The following is a 25,084-nucleotide window of genomic DNA, read 5'->3' as shown; positions in this document are numbered from 1 at the left end:
AAGAACTAATACGAACTCTCCTTAAAGTGTTCCATGAAATAGAAAGGGAAGGAGCACTGCCTAACTCATTTTATGAAGTCAATATTACTCTCATCCCAAAACCAGACAAAGACACCTCCAAAAAGGAGAACTACAGGCCAATTTCCCTAATGAACATCGATGCAAAACTCCTCAATAAAATCATGGCAAACCAAATCCAACAACACATCAGAAAGATCATTCACCACGACCAGGTTGGCTTCATCCCAGGGATGCAGGGGTGGTTCAACATATGCAAATCTATAAATGTAATACAGCACATCAACAGAAGCAAAGTCAAAAACCACTTGATCATCTATCTCAATAGATGCAGAAAGAGCCTTGGACAAGATCCAACACCACTTCATGATAAAAGCTCTAAGAAAATTAGGATTAGAAGGAATTTACCTTAACATTGTAAAGGCTATATATGACAAACCTAGAGCCAACATCATACTTAACAGTGAAAAACTAAAACCATTCCCCCTAAAATCAGGAAAGAGACAAGGGTGCATTCTATCTCCACTCCTATTCAACATAGTACTGGAATTACTAGCAAGAGGAATTAGGCAAGAAGAAAAAATAAAACTAATAAAAATAGGTAAAGAAACTGTCAAAATATCCTTATTTGCAGACAATATGATCCTATACCTTAAAGACCCAAAAAACTCTGCCCAAAAACTCTTAGACACCATAAACAACTACAGTGAGGTGGCAGGATACAAAAATCAACCTACAAAAATCATTAATTTTTCTATACACCAACAATGAACAAACTGAGAAGGAACACATGGAAACAATTCCATTCACCATAGCCTCAAAAATCAAATATCTAGGAGTAAATTTAAAAAGGATGTGAATGCCCTCTACAAGGAAAATTACAAACTCCTGAAGAAGGAATCTACATGTTTAATGCAATTCCCAACAAAATTTCAATGACTTTCATCACTGAGATTGAAAAATCTACCCTTAAGTTCATTTGGAAAAACAAGAGAATGCAAATAGCCAAGGCAATACTCAGCAAAAAGAGCAATGCTGGAGGTCTCACAATACCCGACTTCAAACTATATTACAAAGCAATAGCAATAAAAACAGCATGGCACTAGCACAAAAACAGACATGTAAACCAGTGGAAGAGAATAGAGGACCCAGATATGAACCCACACAACTATACCCACCTCATTTTTGACAAAGGTGCCTAAAATATACAATGGAGAAAAGACAGCCTCTTCAACAAATGTTGCTGGGAAAAGTAATTACCTGCTGCAAGAAATTGAAACTAGATCCATGTCTATCACCCTGTACTAGTATCAACTCAAAATGGATCAAGGACCTAAATATCAGACCTGAAACTCTGAAGTTACTACAGGAAGGAGCAGGAAATACTCTGGAACAAATAGGTATAGGCAAAGACTTCCTCAATAGAACCCCAGCAGCCCAGCAACTAAGAGAAAGGATGGACAAATGGGACTTCATAAAATTAAAAAGCTTCTGCACAACAAAAGAAATGGTCTCTAAACTGAAAAGGTCACCCACAGAATGGGAGAAAATATTTGCCAGCTATACATCAGACAAGGGACCAATAACCAGAATATACAGGGAACGTAAGAAACTAAACTCTCCTAAAATCAATGAACCAATTAAGAAATGGGCAACTGAACTAAACAGAACTTTTTCAAAAGATGAAATTCAAATGGCCAAAAAACACATGAAAAAATGCTTACCATCTCTGGCCATAAAGGAAATGCAAATCAAAACCACACTAAGATTCCACCTCACCCCTGTAGAATAGCCATCATGAAAAACACCACCACCAACAAGTGTTGGCGAGGATGTGGGGAAAAAGGAACCCTTTTCATGCTGGTGTGCATGAAAGCTGGTGCAACCACTCTGGAAAAACATTTGGAGACTTCTTAAAATTCTAAACATAGATCTGCCATATGATCCAGCAATCCCACTCCTGGGGATATACCCAAAGAAATGCAACACAAGTTACTCCAGAGGCACCTGTATACCCATGTTTATTGTGGCACTATTCACAATAGCCAAGTTATGGAAACAACCAAAATACCCCACTACTGATGAATGGATCAAGAAAATGTGGTAATTGTACACAATGGAATTACTCAGCCATGAAGAAAAATGAAATCTTATCATTTGCAGGTAAATGGATGGAACTGGAGAACATCATTCTGTGCAAGATCAGCCAGGCCCAGAAGATCAAAAATTGTATGTTCTCCCTCATATGTGGACTTTAGATCTAGGGCAAATGCAGCAATGCTGTTGGACTTGGATCACATGACAAGGGGAAAGCACCTACAGGAGATATAGGAATAGGTAGAAAAGCCATAACATGAAAGTGTTTGATGACCCCACTCCAGAGGAACTGATACAGAAACCTTAAAAACGACAAAGGTTATCATGAGCAGGGGATCAGGAACCAAGGTAAAGATCAGTTAGAGTTAAATCAACATGGGTCATAACACATGGGTACATGAAAGCAATAGTAAGAATCTTTCTGTATAGCTACCCTTAACTCAACCAGCAAAAATGCTTTGTCTTTCTTATTATGCATATGACTTTTCTTCAACACAATCAGTGATAAGGGCAGAATGGGATCTGCCTGAAACTGAGGAGGGGAAGGAGGGAAGGGTGGGGGAGGCGGGTAGGGTGGAGAAATGAACCAATGTATGCACATGGAAATAAATAAACAAAAAAAAATAAGTATAATAATGTCCAGATCAGGATGAGCCAATATAAAACAGACATTTTCTGTTTAACCTTATAATGTTTTATTTATACAATGAAGACTTAATTTTCAAATACTTAACACTTGCTTCTGGGTTTTGTCTCATTCTGTGTTGAGCCTTCCTAGTTGTACTTAAAAGTTGTTTTTTTGGATGCCATTGCAATAGTAACCTGTCTGCCTATAGTTTATTTACACGTGGTTATAAAAATATGTTTTTAAAATGTAGGCACTGTTTGGTTTTAGGAACTCTCAACCCTTCTCCATATTTGGATATTTTTTCTTATCAACATCTAAAGACTTCATTTCCACTTATGGCTTTAGATCTTCCAGTTTTCAAAACACTTGTTATGTCCCAAATCTTATAAGGAAGCTCAAATTGAAAATTTTATAGGTTCCCACATGTTTGAGAAACTCAAAATTGGAGTTGAAATTCTTTCAGGTCTGGGAAGATAATGGGTTTAATTCATTCTTACATTGCTATACGTGACAATAGTAGCTAATATGGCATTATAATACCAGTGTCAACATAGGATCTGTTACTGTAAAAGGATAAACTAAATTTTTAAAATAAAATCTTACTTTTAAATAAAGTTATCCTAAAGATCACTAGCTTAAATTTTAAGTTGTTGATTTCAAAATGTGTACAGTAATATACAAACATTATCTAGATTTTACTTGGGTCCTACATAGGAACACAATAGAAGAATGAAAATGTCTTTGTTTTGAGGGCATAAAGGAGCATTGCTCAGTTAGTTTTGCACACAGGACATTATGTCAGCTGCTCCCTTGTAATCTTCAGAGCTCTCCCTAGAACACTAAGGGCTGCCTCATTTCATAGACCAGCATATTCCCACGAGGGTTTCTTAGTATTCATTAAGTGTTAATTGAAGTCAAAGGGAAGGCAAGCTTTCTGCTAAAACAAATTTGGTAGAAAAAATTATATGAAAACAAAGCTAAATATTTCGCAGGGCTCCTCAGATCCTAGAAGATGCTACTAATGTGCAGTTTGAAACTCTAATAGGAGAATGTATTGTATACAATGTCTCCAGAGTTTGTTCAGTGAAATATATCCTGAGAAAGTAGGACAAACTACTTTCCATTGAAAGGACAACTTTCCTTTATTCACTGGAAATCCTCTCACCATTACAGCTTATGTCCAGTCAAATCTTCATGCAACCATTTCCAATTGCCTCTGTCACACTTCTTCATTTTCTCTGGTATTTAGAGAGCTAATTTTTATTTTACACCCTCTCCTTTTTTAAGTGGCAGGAATTGTGTGCGTACTCGCCAGTAAATTATTTTAAATGACAGTCCATTCACCATTCGCCTGCTTTGTGTACCACTTCTGCTTAGAACTTCGTAGGAACTCAAAAAATGTTTGAAAAGGACTGCTCCTATCTATCTGAAATGCATGCTATTTATTTCAAGACTTTGTCTTAACCCACTTAGAAATAGACGCAGTTAATACTATTTTTTAATTTATCTCTATTTTTATTGAACAGTGCTTTTGAGTGATGGGGATAGATAGTAAATCACCATAACCCAAACTTCTGACAAAAAGAATTCAAACTTTACAAGAATCATGCGAGGTTGTTTTATTAAGCTTTATATGCAGCTAAGTATTTCATTTGACAAACAAACATGACATTCTAGGAAACATTTCAAAATACTGCAAGCACATTATATCTACTGGGGAAATAGCTACTTACTTTGCAACTAACACGTACATTAGCTTTAAGAAAAATGCTAGATGATTAATGACCTTCTTCTATAAAATGATTAGTATAGACAAGGAGTTATAAAGGAAAACATATAACTATGACAGAGCTACACAGATCTTGTTTCCAAATACATCCTTCTTATGTAGGATAGGAATTGGACTTATATCAAGAGGTAAATGATTCTTTCAGTCATATACATGTTTTCTAAGTGTGGTATTAATACAAGTGATTAGTTTATGTTTAACAAATTTTCTTAGAAAAGAAAATTTTTATATTTAAATAGCACTATATTAATGATTGTAGAAGATCTTTAGCCCTTGAAGAAGAATCTTCTCTCCATTTTGTGGGGCATTTTTAGGAGTTCTTCTGAGAGATCTTCACTGTGACTGTCTTGATCTCTGTGTATTCAAGGATACCATCTTCTCCCCTAGAGAAAGAGAGAAGATACTTATGAATACCATTGCTCACAGCAGTGCAAGTATATTGCATTCCTTGATTTGGTGCATGCCTTTCCCTGTTTATCTGGCTAGGAACAATGTCTAATATTTTCTGTGTTCAGAGGATTTCATACAGTAGCTAGCTGAGCATAAGTTATTGGTTGAACATAAATTCTCTTGTGGAAAGCAATTCTGAAAAATGTCTTTCATTTAAAATAATGAGATCTTTTTTGGTTCATAAGCATGATGATTGGGTGTTCATGCCTCTGCATGACATGTGCCGCCCTCAAACCTTGTTACGATGTGGGCACATTACCCTTCTGACAAAAAAAAATAAAAAAATAATGATATACTCTCAGCTTATTTCCAAGAAGTTATCCATTTTTAACATTAGTCTACTTGACCATTAAAGTTCTAACTTTAATGTTAGAACTTTAATGTTGAGAATTCACTCAACAAAATATTATCAACCCTTTATTAGATTAAAATGAATAAGGTGAATATAATTCAAGAGAAGTGGCAATACGTAACCACTCAACTAAAATCATAAACTAAAGCTGGCCTTACATTTGCCATCTCCTTTGGCACAGATCACAAGTGAATGGAAAGTTGTCATGCTTCCACTTTCCTTCTACGGTGTCCTAAACTTTCAGAGCTGTAATTTTAACAATATCATTTAATTTTTGACAAAACCAAATGAAACCCTGACCTTTACTGTTAAGAGTTTTCTTTCTTTTTGGATTGTATGTTTGTTTTCTTCTTTTTAAGAAAGATGTTGGGGAAAGATTGGCTGCATTCTTTTGGCTGATACTGATTTTCTACCTTAAACATCCTTGCCTATTCTCCACCACTTGCTTACATAATTTTTAAGTTCACCCAAATGAACAGAACTTAATACAAGACAATCTCCTTGCACCCTAGTTTCTTGTTTTCAGAATAATATCCCTGCCCACTTTGGGAAAGTACAGTTTACTTTTTGTTGAAGAGATAACTTGAAGGCATGGTTTCAGATGTCCTCTGTATTATTTTGATGAGAAGATCAAATTGCATGTATTTAAGAATATACTGAAAAATCATATCACCTATGCACATGGAGGCGTACAGAAGAATAAGATATGATCCTTTTGTACCCTTCCTTTAAGAAGGGCACTAATACCTCCATTTTAAATATAAGGAAATTGAGGTTCATAAGCTAGACAACTGGAACCAACCCACTTTGTTTAACATAAAATTTGTGGGAGTTAAGCAATGTATTCAATGTCATACTCTCTTGGCACTCATATTTTCTGTACTTCAGCAATTCACTCTTCAGTTTAACTGCTTCCCTAACTTCATGGGGTTGAGCTCCTGATCTATTACTACTTATTTCATACTGTGTGTTTCTATTTTGCACTATGTATCTGTTTACATATTCTTTCTGCCACCACAGTAATATGGAGGTTGAAACAGTGCTGGGACTCTAGGATTTCTACAAACTCACTCATAGCAAGTACATAGTTAGCATATATTGAGAAAGTAGAATATTTTATTATCCCTCCAGTTTTCTACATTGCCAAATATATTAGTTTTATTGCAATTAAAAGCCAAATAAAACCCTGACCTTTACTGTTAGAGTTTTATTCTTTGATGAATGATTACATTCATATATCCAACAAGGAACCTTAAAAGTTAGAAATAATTAAAACACCAATCTATAGTGTTAAATATGGCTCCTTATGAATAGTAGCAGCTTAGTAAATTTCATTTCTCTCCTGCTATTGCCTATTTGTACTTATGGGTTTTATCCAATATTTAATAAGATATGTGGTGGTATGATTTCTATGAAAGAACTGAGGCATATTTTATTTAAGATGGTGAACATAAATTAATTACCTTTGAGTAACAACCATTTTCATCAAAATAAGGATTTATCTTACTAAAAGTTTATTCTTACATTTCTCTTCCATTCCCAGACATCTTGAATCCACCAAAGGGATTCTGGACAGATGACATCAGGTAGCAATTTATCCTGAAAAAAAAAAAAGAAGTATGTTATAGATAATATATAACTTATGAAATAACTCCTTAATTGAGGATTTTAGAAATTAGGAGAACTTTTTAAGAAGTCCATTCAGTTCAGTATAATATAGTTATTGAGATGAAGAATAGCATTATAAAGCAGAATGCAAAAAGCATATAAGTTTGTGTGTGTTTGTGTGTGTGTGTGTGTAGCATAAAATGTGCAACTATGTATGTGGTAATATTTTGGGTAGATATCATGTCTTCAAGAAGTAGTACTGAATTATAAAAGATAGAATAGCCAGTATGCCATAACAGGAAATATATGTTTGCTACAAGTTATAATTTGCTGTATAGGTATATTCAATAGGCATTGTAATTCTGTTGAGGTTTATTTACTTATCAGGCTAGAATCACAATCACCTTTTTTGAGATTATAATATATATCATAATATTCAGTTCAGCTTTTCATGAATTGGCTCAATAAGTTGCTTAAACACAGTTCTTGCCAAAAATTGGACTTCAGGCTGGAGATATTGATCAAGTGGTAGAGAGCCTGTCTAGCAAGCATGAAGCCATGAGTTCAAACTTCAGTACCACCAAAAGAAAGTATTGGTCTTAATTAGCAATATTATTATCAGCTGTCATAAAGTGTTTAAAGATAATTATATGAAGAAATATAATTATAAAATGTGAATAAAATTAGACAAGATTTTAATAGACAATCAGACAACAGAGGGGCTAGAATGCAGTTGTTCATATCATGAACAATTTGTTTAGCTTTATACTTCACAGTGATCAAAGTTCAAAGCAAAATCTACTTACCTACATGATTTTTGTTACACACAAAAGGAAAAAATTAAAGAAGAAAACAATACTGTATTTTTATATTTTTATTCCCTACATGCTATTACCATAGGTGAACAGATAAACTGTATGGTGCTTGGAAGACTTTGGTCATTACTTTGATTTTGAGGTATGTTCAGATGTTTTCTCAGGAAAAACACTTACTATTCCAATTCCCACAGTTCCACATTCTCACAAGGCCTCAGGGACCTTACCCCTGCCTCCCATACAGGAGGGATAGTTCCTTGAGTAAATTTATACCTTTAGAAGGAGGCTTTTGTAGACTTTGGAAAATGCCCTTTCAATTAAAAATAAGATCTCTACTTTAAATTATGGGTAAAATCCCAGCAACTCTGGAATTCAATTATTCCCCTATTACTGGCTGAGTATTGCTAATCCTAAAAATCAAAACTGCTCCAAAACCCCAAATTTTTTGAGCATTATGTCAGAGCATTTTAGATTTTGGATTTTTGGATCAGAGACATTGTACTTGCACTAATATACTGCCAGGGTTGAGAGACATTGTTTTAGAGTTGGATGCAATAGGTCTGACTGTCAGCTCTGTTATTTATTCTGGGATCTAAAAAAGTTACTTAAGCCCACTAAGTTTCTCACCAATAAATCTGAGATAACAAATAGTCATTGTAAGGTAAAACAAAATGATGAATGTAGAAATACATTGCCACATGGAGCAAATATTCAGTGAAAGATAACTCTCACTTGGGATAGCAAAAAAAGACTGAAGAGCACCTATAGGATGAAGAAATGCTTGGTTGTGCCCCTCAAGGACACTTGTCAATGTCTAATGCTGTTTTCTTTTTCTTTATTTAGCTTGAATAGGTGTAATATAGAGAATAAGCTTGTGCTTTTGCCAGGACTGAGGGAAAAACGAGAGTTTCGACAGGATAAAAATTATTGAGAAAACAGTCCAGGAACAAGGGACTGGGAAACGACACAGTTTGAGAGGCACAGCCTTAGAATTTCAATCTCCTAAAGGAAATATAAAAATCAAACACATTAACGAGGTCCAAATGAGGTAGACATGCTGTTCAAAACTCAATTATGTTCTTCTAAATTACAACTTACAGCCATCTAATCCCAGAAAAGTAAGAATCTCATGGAAGAATTAAATATTTGCATCCATAGTTTCTCAGTAAACATCATCTTATCTAATTAAACTTTATCTTCTTTGGATATAGCATAGTGCTTTTCGTTTACCTTCTTTGTATATAGCATAGTGCAAAATGCCTAGACTTGCCTTCAATACCTATATTGTATAAATCAAATATCCATAAAATATTTTGGGAAAGGAATTGCAAAAGTCTTGATAGAGTCAAAGAAAGGTCATCTAGTATAGTAGTTATTTAATTAGGATTTTGTTGCTGTTGTTTTTGTGATTTTTTTTACTTTTAAAGGAGCAGCTATTTTACTATCTGGCTATGTAATTTCAAATGAAAAATTCAGGGCTGCAAAAAGTTCAAGTGAAGTGAACCTTTTGACATGTAAACACCAAAAGGCTTAACTTCAGTTTCACTCACCACACTACACCCGCCTGCAGAGCAGAGGAGACTGTTATGGCTTTGTCAAGGTCTTTGGTAAAAACTCCTGCTGCTAAGCCATAGGGAGTATTGTTGGCTCTCTTGATCACTTCCTCTACAGATTTGAACTTCATGATTTGTTGCACTGGTCCAAATATCTATACCGCAAGAAATGAATGAAAAAAATAAAAGTAAGTTATAAATAAATATTTTCAGTTATATTGTAGTTTTCCCTATTTAAATTGGTTAAAGTTTTGTTTCTCAGTTCAGACCCATGTGTAAAAGTCAAAACATGTAGCTGCAAAAAAAGAAGGTGAAAACAGGCAATGATATATGTTAAATTTGCTTTGAAATAAGAGAGGATACAAATAAGGCAATAATTATTTTCCATGTGTTGGAATTAAGTTTTATAGAACTTATACTAAGCATGAGTTCACTGGCAATGGTTGTAATCATAGAACAGGAAACAAAATTCACAATTGGATTATTCCAGTAGTCTCTAGTTATCACGGCCCAAACTCATTCTGTGTCTTACCCTAGATAGGCAGATTTTCTCTTAAAATGCGAACTTCTGTATATCAATAAAACATTTACAAAAACTAATAGAAGAGGTAACTCTCTGAGTGCTGACAGAGTATTATGGGAAAAGTGAATGAGGTAGGCAAAAATCAGAAACGACAAATGATTTTGTAGTGCTCCCCATTGATGTACATGGTGTAGGGAGGGGTGGGGGCTGACATTCAGCATAGACTGAGTGCAAATCCTAAGGTTGTAAGTGTAATCATGACATTGTAACCCAGAAACTACAAGTAGAGAAGCAGCTGCTGCAGTAAATTTGTTAGTATTTTACATAATTTTAGTTGAGCATAGTACAAGGCTCCAGGTTCCTACTTTGAAGCATTAACCTGGTATTCTGCTATATATACATAGATAGATATCACTTGATCATCCACACCCAAGCCTTTTTTGCTTTAGATAGTTTTCAGATAGGCTTTCTTACTTTTTGCCCAGGGCTGCCCTCAGACTGTGATACTCTTACCTCTGCCTCCCTCTTACCTGGGATTGCAGACATTCACTACCATCCTTAGCTTATTTTTTTTGTGATATGCCTTCACTAACTATTGCCTGGGTGGCCTTGAACTTCTCTCATCTTTGCTTCCCACATAGCTGTGATTACTACACTTATAGAAACACGATAAATGTTTACTTGAATTTTGATTGTTTTCCTCTACCCTTTCTCTCTGGTATTGATCAAAATGCACAAGAACTACAGCTCAAACCAGACAAGAATTTTTTGCAATACATGCAAATGTTATAATTCTTTGAGGAATGAGTTGAGCAGGAGAAGCTCAGTATGTTGGATATCCATGTACTGCATTTTGTTTTCCCTATTTACTTCTTCTGTTTGAAAATCTGATTGTGCCCTTTTTCCTTGATTTGATATTTGAGGAGAGGTAAAGAAAATAACCTCAGGGCCAGATGTGGTGGATCATGCCTGTCATTTCTGCTGTTTAGCAGGGAGAATTATGGTTCGAGGCCAGGCCAGCCCAAGAGTTAGCATGCTCTGGATTTCAACAAATAAGTGGGGCATGATGGTACATGTCTATAATCTCAACTATGTGGGAGACATAGGCCAGAGGCTCGGGGTCTGAAACAAGACCTGGACAAAAACATAGTATTTTTAAATATACAGAGAGTATATGTGTAGTAAAAGGCCAGAGAGCAAATATTGTTCTAATGAATAGGATTTAGACATTGACTTATTTATTTATTTGTGTTTAGAAAGCATAAAGGCTACTCTCAGCAATTTTCAAGTATATAATATTTTGTTATTAATTATAGTCACCATGCTGTACAGTAGATATCTTGACCTTATTCTTCCTAACTGAAGTTTGTGTCCTTTAACCAAAACACCACAGTCCTCATCTCCACAAAGCCCTGGTAGCTTCCATTCCACTCTCTGCTCCTGTGAGTTAATCTGTTTCATGTTCTACATATAATTGGGATAGTTCAACATGTGCCCTCTGAGCCTGGCATATTTCATGTAGCAAAATGTCTTCACGCTTACCTGTGTTGTCACAAATGGCAAGACATTTTTCCATTACTTCTGGATTGTGAAGGAAGGAATCCCCTAAAGATTATTAAGCATCCTGTTCTGTATTTAGGAAGAAATTCTTGGCAGGCCCAGTGGATTCCCTACTATATTGAGTCTTGATCACAGATAATTTCAGCCTTTTTCATAGCAGAAATGAGGAGTACCATCTACTGAGAAAGATGGTCAAAGAGCTGAGAATGTGAGAGGCACAGCTGGTGCACACAGACAATGCATGGCAGCGAAAGGCCAGAATGGAACGACACCATTACCTCCTCCTTGGCAATGCGCATCTCATCTGTCACATTGGAGAAGACCGTGGGCTGGACAAAGTAGCCTTTGTTCCCCCAGGGTCCTCCTCCACATTCCAGTGTGGCCCCTTCTTTCTTCCCACTCTCAATGAGGTCCAGTATTTTATTATGTTGTTCCTTGTCAATCTATTTAAGAAATAGCACATGAAAGGTAAAAATATTAGCAATTGATAAAGTTAATGAGTCTGTTAATGAGGGACTAAAAGTGCCAGGATATTGTTATTAAATCTAATGTTGAATTGAGACAGCTGAGAGAGGTTCAGATTCATTCTTTGGGACATTTTATTCACATGAACTTTCAGGAAACATATCTTGAGAATGTTTATATTATTAAATATAAATCTAGAATTGTATAAAAAAAACACATGGTGTAATGGTGAACACACGTCAGCCTTCCACACACTGTCATTTATCCACTCTGGGAGAAAAGTTTAGTAATGATAATGTGTTTAGACTTTAAGAAGACCCTATGCTTCCTGTCCTGAAACATGCCCTTTTGGCTGGGTCCACGCCCTTGCACAACACATTCTCAACATGGATTAGGCGTTTTCCAGATCAGTAGGTTTTTGAACTTGATAGTCAGTCTTGATTATTATCTTCCTGCCTCATTAAATGGACCACATTGAAGCTTATGACAAGTCTTATAAAAGTTGAATGTTTTAAATAATATTTTTAAGGGGAATAAAAAGTGGTCAGAGATAGAAATTTCCGGTAGCACATACCTCTCCTCCATGCTGTGGAATAAGAGGACTCTGTATTATCTCAGTTCTTTTATGGCAGATTGAATGATTGAGTAACTATGGGTTAGATGTTATCAGTCTGAGACATCCTGTCTCAGGTGTGGATTGAAGTACAAAGAGGAGAACCAGGAGCTAAGATGACTCTGATTCTTGCCAGTTTAACTTGTCTCTTCTCACTACTCAAAAAGGGAAGTCTTTATCTTCTTCTTAGAACTCTGAAAACTTCCCCATCTTTTGAAGGTCAGGAAAAACTTCCATAAAGTTATTTCTGACCTCACACATCTCAAGCTCTCATTTAACTAAATGATTAAATGCTATCTGCAATCAGAAACTATTTTATAAAATTTGATACAATATTTGGTGCCATGTTTCCCCAGGCTCTTTAGTGCACAATATTTAATAGGACTTTCCACAAAGAAAACCTCTTCAATTCCAGCAGCTTATGGAAGTTGTGGTATTAGTATAAAAGAAGACATATGTTTGTTATTACATATTAGTTAATATAACCCAGCTTAAGGGTTGGTGTTACATTCTGCCTCGTTAAAGCATTCTAGTAAATAGTTAAGGGTTTCATGTACCTCCATGGAAAGCTTCTTTGCCTAGTGCAAGATATTAATCAGACTATGACCTCAAAATCAGGATAATTTTGGTTATTTCAATATATTTTTCCCTTGGGCTGGTGGAGTGGCTCAGATGGTTGAGGGTCCAACAAGTGCAAGGCCCCAAATTTAAGCAACAGTAATACAAAAAAAAAAAAAGGATATGTTCTCAAAGTCATATTGTTTCCAGGTCTGTGACCAGAGTGTACACTTGGTGAGCATTCAATCCCTACATACTCACTAAAGAAAGAGGCTGAAAGATTTATTTGTTGGAATACTTATATAATCACTGACTTCTAAAATTAGAGGCTTTCTATTGAATACCTTGCTGCAAACAATGTGCTCTTATAGGCAATAGGTCTGGCATCATCTGGTAGCAAGATGTACTTCTGAGGTTGCTCCCTAGACCCACTGAGTCCAGTGTGATCCCAATTCATAGGGAAGATGGAGGAACACCATGCTAGAGCATAGGACTAGTGACAGAGCACTTCAGCTACACTGAGGAACCCACTCAATGTGGCCTGGCTTGTTTTTTCACCATAAGTACAAATCTTATTCAGCTAGTTTCAGATAGAGTAAAGATGAACTTTGCTTTCTTTATGGACCTCATGCACTGTTCAGTAATGCTTGCAGGTAGCAGGAGGTCCTTACTTCCAGGTGAGTCACTTGTTCATGGGCTGGTCTTTGAATTATTTGGGGTCACTGGATTGTTGAAATATGCTTAAACTACATATTTCAATGAATGTGGAGAGTTTTTGATTCCATAGGTTTGATAGATTGAAAAAGAAGATAAATTGAAAAAGACACAGACACAACTCTCAAATTAATTGCAAAGCATTAATCCATATGAGTCTGGAGAACAGATTTATAAAAGTATTCATCCATGTAATTGTTACCCAGGTTTAGAGTTATTTTCACTTACTTAATAGTCATTTGGGCATGCTTAGTAAGCCAGTATTCTTATGGATGCATTATATAGCTTGTATCATTTCACTACACTATGAACCTGTAAGATTGATATTACTATGCCCTTTTTTACAGGTGAAGAAATAGAATCTGAGGAAATTTTTGTTTTAAATCCAGCCTATAATTCAAAATATATCACTCCAAACCGTAACAAGATCCTACTCTGCTGATGTTAATACATTTTGTGTGGATATAGTCACATTTTTCCAGTGAAAATACTGATTTTTCCAAGTTTTAAAGGAACTACGTATTTTTGTCTATGAAGTAAATTAGGAAAATCACTATAAAAATGAGGAAAAATGTATGTGCAATACAATGTAAATAATACACGTGTAATGTAATTGTTCTAATGCTCAAAAACTTTAAAATAAGAAAAATAAACTTCTTTAAAAAACATTTTCAAAAACAAATATTTTGGGCCATAATTTTCTTTTTATTATGGTTTTATTATAATATTAATGAAGAAGAGCCTATAGATATATTTTATATGGCTTTTATTAACCAACAATGGAAGAAGCACTAGGTTAAAGCTTACTAGGTGTGTGGCTTTCACCAAAAGATTTTTCTGATGACAACAGATGAAAAATTGTAAGGGTAAAGAATCCCTGGGTCCTTCTGAGTCTTTTGTTTCTCAAAATTCCAAAATACCTACTTATCCTAGTAATTCAGTGCAACATGTGGTAAAATATATATATTACTTACAGAGATAAAGTCTTACATTAATGAGTTAGGCCACTGGGTTATTTACTTTAGAAGTCTATGAATACATAATTTTAAAAGTCCATTTTAACTTCTCCCTCTTAGATATAATGATGTATTTCAGCTCAATTTTTTGACTCTGTGATTGATTTGTAGCCATTTTAGTGGAGGAAAATATTGACCAACCAATGATCAATGTGGAAAGGAGTTTTTACTTCATTACCCAGTTGTATTAGCATTTTTAGGTTTCAATACTTGCATATGCCCAAAACTTGAGGTTTTCTCACTGGATACTTGGAATCAATAGTGCTCATTAATTTTCTTCACACCTTTAATTCCTCTTTAACTCCTCACATGGCTCCTAAACTCTTTGTGGACATGAAAAATGTACAACCCAGGAACAGAATGATTTCTTTACATGGAAATCAGGGGTTTTAACCTCTATATTGATACCTTATTGTTAAAGATGTGCAGATGAGAGGTAAATCTTAATCACAATCAGGCCCTAAAAGGAAACTTTAATCTTGCCCCTTGATATGTCATTCTCTCTGTTGCACACTTACCTGAGGGCCTTGAGTTATTCCTGGAGTCAGAGGATTTCCAAGAACATACTGTTTAGCCCGCTCAACACTCCTTCTCACAAACTCATCATAAATTGATTCCTCCACAAAAAGCCTGGATGCAGCTACACATATTTGGCCCTGGTTGAAAAATACCCCTTGGTGTGCAAATTCAACAGCATGGTCCACTGCAAATAAAGCATTAACTTATTAAAGAAGAAATATTCTCCTTTTTTCAGTATTAGGGTTGGAACTCAGGACCCTGTGCTTCCTAGGCAGGTATTCTACCATATAATGCATGCTCCCAGCCCTGAAGAAGGAATACGTTCTATCTTTATATGTGTTTCTCAGAGGGAATATGGTGATATAGGATGATGATGAATGCATAATCAGAGATGGGCCAAATATAGTTCATATCTTAAATGCCAGATGAGAAATTAATTTTTATAATCTGTTATTTACTAAGGAAATAGTAACAACAATTACTAGTATCTAAAATGTTAATTGATATTACAACTTTAATATGAGCATTACAAAGAATATGGATTTGATCATAAGACCAAATATCACTTCAGGTAATTTTTATAAGCATCTCCACTGACAGATATTGGAGGTACTTATATTCCATTACTGTGAGTTTAATCTATATACTTATAGCACAGAGATAAACCAAATATGGATACAACTGTTTTATATACCATGAATGTTTCTTTTAGTCCTCAGGTTTGAGTTAGATAACAAAAAAGTCTGATGGTGCATTTACTTTAATAATTTAAAACATTCTTAAATACATTCATCAATAAGAAAAGTGAATTTCTGAAAAAATTAACAAAGTTAACTGAACCCCACTACTATTTAGAATCAACCACCTACCTTATGGACATTTTCTAGGGCAGACATTTTCAAATCTATCCAAAACATAAGTCATGTTATTTTAATGATGCCTATAAACTCTTGTCTGTTTAGTTTAAATGGCACAGTGTGCTTGGTTTGTTTCATTAGAATCTTATTGTCCCAAGAAAAAGAATAAATTTTTATTTGCATTTTATTTTTCTAAATGCTGAAGATTCAATTCAACATTAAAACAACTGTGTATGAATTTGTGATGTAAACATAGCTGCATAAGTTGTGGAAGAAGTTTATAGATAGGGTTAGCAAATCAGGAATCTTATGTTTTTTTATAGAATTTTCACCAAAATATGCTCTAAGGAAGCTTTGACTAAAGTCACAATGATAACAAAGACAAATTCTATGAACTATTCGTGTTTATGGCCTCATCTCAATAATGCAAAGGTTTAAGAGATTTGGAGGAGTGTTTTAGTATTTGTTTCTGATAATGAACTCCTATGTAAGAAGTAATTTTTGGATTCTACTAGGTAATATATTAAGAATTAACCTATAATATCATATATGTGGATAACATCTTAAGTGTAGATTTAATATATGTAAACTCAACCATCCATGATAGGGAAAAAAGAAATTTTAAAATGTTTTCCATTTCTTCTAGCCATCCTATCTAGTGTGCATAAGACTCAGAATGAAGGCAGATAACAAGTGTGAATTTACCGTCTCCCAGTGGGTCTCAGTCGACTATGTCTGAAGAATCTCATCACATTAATATAATGCTAATAATTAAAGATAATGAATTATTAAATACACATTATGGCTCCTAATACAAAACATTTATGTTATCTAGGGTTCAGATTAGGAAGCCGCAATCTATTCAAACCCAGAAAAATATTGTATCTATGTTTAGTTTGTCTATGTGTTATAACTTCAGGACAATTTAAAAGACTTTCAGGAAAGACCTGAACACAAATAGTACATAGAATTGACCTGTATTACCATTGTGATTGTAATTGAGGGCTTTTTTTTTTAGAACATACTTTTTTAAACTTTGTACAAATGTTAGTATTAATTCTTTATACTTTGAAGCAAGCCTATTTGTAACAACTCAAGTTCATTGCATGGCTTTATCAGTTATCCAAATGGAGGAAGGGTGAAAAGTTAACAAAAGGGTAATACTCACAGTCAGCATCAGCAAACACAATGCAGGGGCTCTTCCCTCCGAGCTCCAGGGTGACTCTCTTCAGATTGCTTTTCCCTGCAGCTTCTTTGATCAGTTTGCCAACCTGAAATGGAAAGTTGGAAAGGAGGATGCTTTTGCTCTCATTAAGGCACATTCTTTTATTACTTTAAATTTATATGATGTTTGTACCATCACTACATTTCATTGGGGGGAAACACTAAATAACATTTTTCTCATGTGCAAGTATGCAGACATGAGTGAATCAGAAACATGTTCACAGGCAAAAGAGCAGAGATACAGAACACGACAGCTGATCTTTTGTGCTAGACAGGACGTTCCATTTTGCTTTCATTAGAGCAACATCTTTTAGTTGATCATTTCATCCTTCTATTGATGTCCAGAAAACTCCATCTATACAAGTCGACATACTCTCCTAAATCTCATCTTTTTTCTTATTATATACCCTCCCTAACCTGAACTGCTTCCAAGTTTAGTCCTTAGATTGGTTGCAGCTCATATCTTAGCTTCTCCTTGAACCCTTCTATTATGACTCTACATAGACATGACTCTTTCTTCCCCTCATCTCCCAGAGAACCACATGAACACTCTTTCAGAGTCTGCCTTGAGTTGTAGTATTTGTATATATATCATTTCCTAACAAATTTGTCTCCTCCTTGGTCATCATAACAATACCCTATCATTACATACATCTCCTTATCTCCTCAGTAGATTTTATCCCAGTGATTGACAACTCTCTCTCTCTCTCTCTGTCTCTCTCCCTCCAAATCTTTGGACAGTGGATTTAGAAGAAATTGGAATTGAATCTAGGCTCTGTGCTCTTGCTACAGTGAGCTGGAATCCAACTGTTCTGGTGTCTTCTTTAGTGCTAGTTGTTTCTTTGGCGAAAAAAACACTGATTTAATATTTTTTGGGACCACTTCTCATCAAGATTATTTTCTATTGCTGTTTTTATTTTTGCTTCTCTAAAATCTGAACTGTTTTAATAATTATATCTTCATTATATTTATTGACAGCTTAGTCTAATAAAATGATTTTTGACTTTCTTTTTTTGAGATAATCATTTTTGTTTCTTCTTTTATTCTCTGGGTTTCTTTTCTATTCTACATTTTGGATATTAAGTGAACACTTATATTCCAACTGAACAAAAAGTTTAGGTTTTAAATTTATGTAGATACAGAACTAACTGCAATTGTCCATGAAAGAATAGAGTATTTTTATTTAAAGATTTCATGAGACTAAATCAAACCCTTAAAATTAGATTAATGAAAATAAACTAAAAGTTGACAGGCATTGAGGAAACACTATGTGCCATTTGCCATTTCCTTCGACACCTTCTGTCCTTCCTTTCATCCTTCCTGACAGAGTCTTGCTTTGTAGAACAAGCTGTCCTCAAACTCTTGATTCTCCTCTTCTGTCTCCCAACTACTGGGATTTCAGGTGTTATCACCACATCCAGCATCCACAACACATTTCTTATGAACATGTTTTTTTGAGGTGATCGGGAATTTTCTGTTTTCTACATAATGTTTTTTGTCTCTACTCTTTTGAGTTTCCCACTTCCTTTCCATGAATTTTTTGGCTTTTTTATATTTAAAAGTTATGTTACTGGAAAAATTCTACTAAAGTAGGTAACTTTTGTCTTGGGAATGAACTAAGAACAGAAATATTTTTCTGGAAACTTCTGATGTCAAAAGAACTAACACAGAAGCTGATTATAAATATGAATGAGGAAGAAAGATTACATTTTTACTAAGTGCAAGTTTAGATGGCAAATAAAATACTTCCTTGAGTGTTACCCAAACTGAACTAAGTCCAAAACAAGAAAGTACTTATTTTTATTCCATGATTTCATTCCATTACTTGGAAAAAAAGTGAAGTTTTATCATTTTTCTCAAAGAAGTCTGTGATAAAGACAAAGATAAGAACTGTTAAGACTTTGGGTGGACAGTATGTTCCATGACATTGATATTGCCGTATAAAGCAGAAAGAGCAAATGCTTGTGAAAATGTTCTAACCTACGCAATGTGGATGGAGTTCTACTTTAAGTGAATTGAGACATTAAAATTCTTAGCTTGATAGAATGGGTCTCATTTTTACAATGACCACAAGGAATGCTTCCAATGTTTGTCCCTTAAATGACATTGGCACGTTCCCTAATTTAAGCCAAGCAACAAACCTGAAGTTGAAAGAAAACTAACAATAGGTTCTTAAAAGCATTTCAGTTTGTATAATGCTAATTTATTTTCTGTGTGACTTCTAAAACCATGCTACACACATTTAATTCTTCAGCGTACATTCAGAGGTAGTTATTGTACTACCATCTGAGTAAGAATAAATAAGCAGCCTTTAAGAACACTGTGGTAAGGGAGTGATAATAAGACAATGGACATATACTTTCCTAGTCATATATCACAGACATGGGAACACAGATGGGAAAAACTCAAAATGAAGAGGCTCTTAGAACAGCAAATATGAGGAGCAAACCAGAGAGGGATCACATTGGAATCAAGCTTCTGGCTACTCATGAGCAAAATGTGGGAAAATAAAAAGATATCTGAAATAATCAGGAAGTGATAGGGCATAGTGGCAGAGATAAGGGAAAAATGGGGAAGTTTTTGCCTCACCTTCTTTAACTAGCGTGAGAAATTAAAGAGTGGAGGGAGGAAAGAGAAAATTAAATAAATACCGAACACACGACAGGCCATTTCCTGAGTACCAGCGTAAGAATCATCTTAGGTTGGGTCTTTTATGTCAAAGGAATCACTACTTTTACAAATGTTAGTCTCACTAACTCATTTCCCACATGCTTCATGGACTCTGCTTAACCTGATAAAAGTTTCTATTAAGAACAAAGTGTTATTTTCCTTAGCTGGGCAAGTTCCTGTTTCTGCTAGCTGACCTGGTTATGGAGCTGATAAACTAAGATAGTTATTGCTTCCCTGAACTTTTGAACTTCTTGTCTCTAAAGTCACTTTCTCTGAGTGTCCCCTTTCCAATTCGATAACTGCAAAGACTGTGAACCTAAAACTGGCCCAATCTAGGCAATGGGCATCATTGCACTAGAGATAAAACCCAAGCACACTTGCCACCTGGTGAGCTTTCTTCCCAGACTCTTGTAGGTTGCATACCCTTCTTTGGAAATAAGTTTTGCTTTGTCCGGTGACTTCTGAGTTGTGTCGTCTCTCTCTCTCTCTTTCTCTTGTGGTACACCAATATCTCAAAGCTATTTCTAACACTAGGTAGGGTCATAAATGCTTTATTACTCATTAATTTGTTCACCTTTGTACTGTACAACTCAGTAAAGTATACATTATTGCCCCTATTTTGCTTGAAATTAAGAAGGATTCTTAAGTTTTCAGAGATACACAAGGAGAGGTAGAAGAATTTGAATCTAGATGCTTTCTATCTTCTAATCTCAATGTTGCCTTTTAGGTAAGCAAATGTCCTCCCCCAAATGCTCTTTGGGCTGAGGGGTGAGTCAAATATGCAGTGATGCTGCCACTGGAATCAGAGAACAGCAGCTCATGGTATAAACTGGAGAAGCAAGTGTAGGGTCTGAACCCTGAAATGTATGTGGAGTCTCTGTTGGGGAAGGTTTAGAATGAGAGTTTGTAGAATCTGTGCCCTCCTTCTTTTACTTTCTCTGCTTGGATTTCAACATGTGGGCTTCACCATTTTTATAGTTATTTTATATATAGTTATATAGTTATTTTTATATCTTGGACAATCTTATTTCATGGGTTGTTTTTTCCCCAACCCAATTAGGGATTTGCAGAATGCAACCTTTTTCTGCATCTCTTTTCTGTGATTAAAATATATACCTAAAGTTGTGGCTAACTCGGATTTTAAAATGATTAAATTTCCCAGAACTCATTGTCTAACATGTTCTTTTTCTTGTGAATCTCCAGAGAGTTAAAATAGAAAGTTTTTCTTAAAACCCACCCAGTCCAAATTCTAGCACCAATCTGGAAATTAGCATTCCATCCCATAAGCCCCTTTGTAGCTCTTTGTATATATATTGTCACATCCTGCCTTGTTTTCAATTTGCAGAGACAGCTTCATAAAGTGGAATTATGTACAGTCCTCATCTTCTATGCTGTATACAAAATGAGAGGAATGCTGAACATCTAGCAATGCTAGAACATAACATAATGACACAAGAATGTCTTTGCTTGATACAGGATAATTTCCCCACTCTCTGCCTCACCTACTTCTCCACACAGTGCCCGTGGTTGGAGTCCTGATTTTTACTTTCTGTCTGACCAAGATGAACCAAAGAGAACATCTATAACATTAAGGGAAGTTGAGATTCGGACTCCCTTTGAGGATGTGTAGAGAAGAGAGAACCTTAATTAATTTTCCTATCCTGCAGGATACAATTACAATGTTTCATACAAATGACTGTGTTGATTACCATCACAAACTTTACCAATCACATGTCACAGGATTGGTGGCTGTATTTCTCAAGACAGAAGGCAATGAACACACTAAAACAACTTTTCTAATCCTTAAGACATTGTAAGAAGTATTTCATTTCATCCAAACCTCATCTGCATCTGCTATATCAATATATTTAAAGGTAAAATTAGGAACTAATCAATAAAAAGTATTTTCTTAAATAGGACATGCTTCTGATGGTTAAAGATGTCAGCATTCTTAACTGCCATTCTGAGTAAATGACATTACCTCTGTTGAACCTGTGAAGGCCACTTTGTCAATGTCCATGTGAGAAGAGATGGCTGCCCCTGCAGTTGGCCCATAACCAGGGACGATGTTCACCACGCCAGGAGGAAACCCTGCCTAAAAGGTAAGAAAGCAAAGCAGTTAAAACAGAATTCAGTGGCCTCCACCTTCATACAGATTAAAAATTCCTTTACGTTTAAAAGAATTTACAAAGCCCAGCTGGTCCTCAAGTGATAGTTACAAAGAAAATATTCAAATTTTAATTTTTAATTTTCAATTTTCAATTTTGTTTTACCATGAATATATGTTCTTGAGAGTTGGACAAAAGAAAGAAATAGTTGGTCACAAGGTGACTGACTCTGGTGGAGCCTCATTTGGGTGGACTGCCCGAAACCCCAGCCAGCTATCCTGCTACATGTATCCCCAACACTGGATGAACAACATTTGTAAATAATACAATTTACAGTACCTCTAAATGAGGTCCTCCTATTTTAAATTAGGACTCATGAATTCATGTGCATGTTTTGATTTAGGAAACTCACTTCTTTTATTAAAGATGCCATGTGAAGAGCAGTGAGGGGAGTTTGCTCAGCTGGTTTGACAATCACTGTGTTTCCACAGGTAAGAGCAGGTGCTATCTTCCAAATGAACATAAGCAATGGGCCATTCCACTAGAAGGTAATATTTAACAAGAGAGTATTTGAGCTAGTCCAAGCCACATTTACAATGTAACATCTACATTTATAAACCCCTCCCCCAGAAATGTGAGATAATAATTTCCTATAATATCTAGTGCATCCCATTTAAGCACATTGCTAAAAACAACATGTAAATGATAACACGTTCTGAGTAACCTAGATAGTAGAAGTGAGCAGAAAAGAGACCTCTATTTAATCAAATGCTATAATTTTGAATTCTTGTTCTTACAGGGAAAAATCACTGTATGTTTTTATACACAATTATGTTCAAAAAGTATGAATATTCTCTTTTTCCTTAGCCACTTATTATGTTCACCAAATAATATTATTAGCAGCATTTATAGCCAGGAAATTTGTTTTGCAGTTTTGAGGTTTGAATCCGTGGCCTTGCACATGTTTTCTATGTGCATATTTCTCTACCCCTGGGCTATATATACCCTCAGCCCAGGACAAATAATCTTGTTAAAGACATAAGTGTTTAGGGTTAGGAGACAGCATACTTGTGTTCAGAGCTAAGCAAAAATCAGTGAGTAGCCAAGTGAACTCAGACATGTGAGCTGTTCTTTGTACATGATTTCATTACTTGCCAGTGCTGATAATAGTCCTTTTCACTTCAGAGCGCTTTCCAGAAGATTAATCATGGAAGCAGGGCATGGGTGTATAGCTATAGAACACTTATCTAGCATGCACAGACCCTTGGATAGATGTCTAGCCCTGTACTGTACCATTTTGTAGCTTTTGAATAATGAGAAATTTAATTTAAAATGTTGATAAGGTTGCACTTCAATCTCATTGAAATAAAAGATAAGTCATTACCATCTCCTCATGTAAAAACTTCAGGACACATTACCATGTTTATATTTAGCCTTTTAAAATAGTCAGTCATGATTAGAGAGTCTCCCATTTGTAAGGCGTAAAAGGAAATATTCATGATTCCATTTAAAAGTACCATTTTTTCACAGAGGAATTTGGGTATCAGCCTGTTAACTAAAGGTACAAAACATTCCAAACAATGCTCCAAATGTCTCTGGGATCATTTCTTCCATTATAATTAACAAATAAGGTTCAGGATTTGAAATGTCTGGTTGCTACTATTGACCATGGTGAGAATTCTTAAGGAGGAGACAATGAATATTAGAGAGTAGCATGTGTCTTGCAACATAAGAACCTGTGATGAGCACTCTGTCACTTTTAAAAAAAAGTATATATATTAAAAAATTTTTAAAATAAAAAGTGTTAAGATTGTTGATGCCTTAACATTGAAAAACCCCTCAGTAGGTGAATTTCTGGAGTCCCTAATTCATATCAAACATGTTTAGTCACAGGAAGAACAGGTTCAACAGGACTTACTTCAAGACATTCAAAAAGACTGAAGGTGAATATGGTTGAAGTGCTTTCTCTACAAGAATGAATATAGCATATTTAAACCTGTCAAAATCACTCTAAGAAAGGAACTAAAGTAAAAAGGAGAAAACTAGAGGGGATGAACCTCTTACAGGTATAATACATATATACACAGAAATTTCAAACAAACAAAAATTTCTTTTGTCAAACATGAAGGCCAGGGTATAAAATAGGTTCTGCCAAGGGGTTGGTACCAGAGGAAGGGGAAAGGAAGTAAGGAAAGGTTGAAGGAGGGTGATATGGTTGAAATATTATGTACTCATGTATGAAAATGGAACAATGAGACCTGTTGAAACTATTCTAAGAAGATGAGGAGGAGAGTAAAGGAGAATAATAGAAGAGGTGAGTTTCACTACAATATATTCTAAGCACTTTTGTAAACATCACAAAGTACTCCCAATGTAAAAATAATACACTAAAAAAAGACTTTGCATATGTAAGCAACCCTTTGTATTAGAGAATTGTAACACCAAATAGAATATAATTAGACTTTCCCTCTCCCCAGTTGGGATTTATATGGGAGAACCACTTACAGGAATGATTTGGCCACAAACACCAATAGGTTCACGTCTTGTATATGTGAAAACATCTCCATCTAGAAAATAAAGCACAGCACAGTACTATAACGGTAAATGTATTTGGCATTTAGTGAAGGATGGTTTGAAGTTGATGGGAGAGGAATACATGAAAAGCAATTTTTAAAAAGGAAGAAAGAGCATACCTCAACCCTTTTATGAAATAAAATATTGAGCCCTCAAATGGTAAGTTGGAAGGACAGAAACCATAAAACAGAGTTAAGTGAAGTCAAGATTGGGAAATAACTGAAAGATTACTTCCTTGTCGCTTAGGAGGCCTATTTTGTATACCATCCTTATTCTCAAAGTTTTATACAAAATCTATGAAAAAGAATGCCCTGTCATCTCTAAGAAAAGAACCATACACAACTGTACTTCCAACTGCTCAAAAATCTACCAG

The 25,084-nt window shown here is 35.2% G+C and overlaps 1 protein-coding gene and 1 non-coding gene across 2 annotated transcripts in view; one reads left to right on the top strand and one right to left on the bottom strand.

Moving 5' to 3' along the window:
• Positions 1-4,347: 4,347 nt before the first annotated feature.
• Positions 4,348-25,084, bottom strand: part of LOC109678897 (aldehyde dehydrogenase 1A1-like) — a 31,776-nt gene continuing 11,039 nt past the window's right edge. The window contains exons 5-13 of the mRNA XM_074052044.1: positions 24,643-24,704; positions 22,550-22,678; positions 22,011-22,124; positions 17,304-17,406; positions 15,278-15,462; positions 11,672-11,836; positions 9,308-9,465; positions 6,859-6,933; positions 4,348-4,915 (exon numbers count right to left, since the gene is read on the bottom strand). Of these exons, the coding sequence (XP_073908145.1) occupies positions 4,843-4,915; positions 6,859-6,933; positions 9,308-9,465; positions 11,672-11,836; positions 15,278-15,462; positions 17,304-17,406; positions 22,011-22,124; positions 22,550-22,678; positions 24,643-24,704 (1,064 nt within the window). The 3' untranslated portion in view covers positions 4,348-4,842. The remainder of the gene's footprint in view (positions 4,916-6,858; positions 6,934-9,307; positions 9,466-11,671; positions 11,837-15,277; positions 15,463-17,303; positions 17,407-22,010; positions 22,125-22,549; positions 22,679-24,642; positions 24,705-25,084) is intronic.
• Positions 5,149-5,251, top strand: LOC141416040 (small nucleolar RNA U13). The gene has a single exon (XR_012440965.1). It is a non-coding gene; the product is annotated as a small nucleolar RNA U13 (small nucleolar RNA).

The sequence above is a fragment of the Castor canadensis genome, chromosome 13, assembly GCF_047511655.1.
Source record: "Castor canadensis chromosome 13, mCasCan1.hap1v2, whole genome shotgun sequence".
Taxonomy (NCBI): Eukaryota; Metazoa; Chordata; class Mammalia; order Rodentia; family Castoridae; genus Castor; species Castor canadensis.
This window is presented reverse-complemented; position numbering and strand designations above follow the sequence as displayed.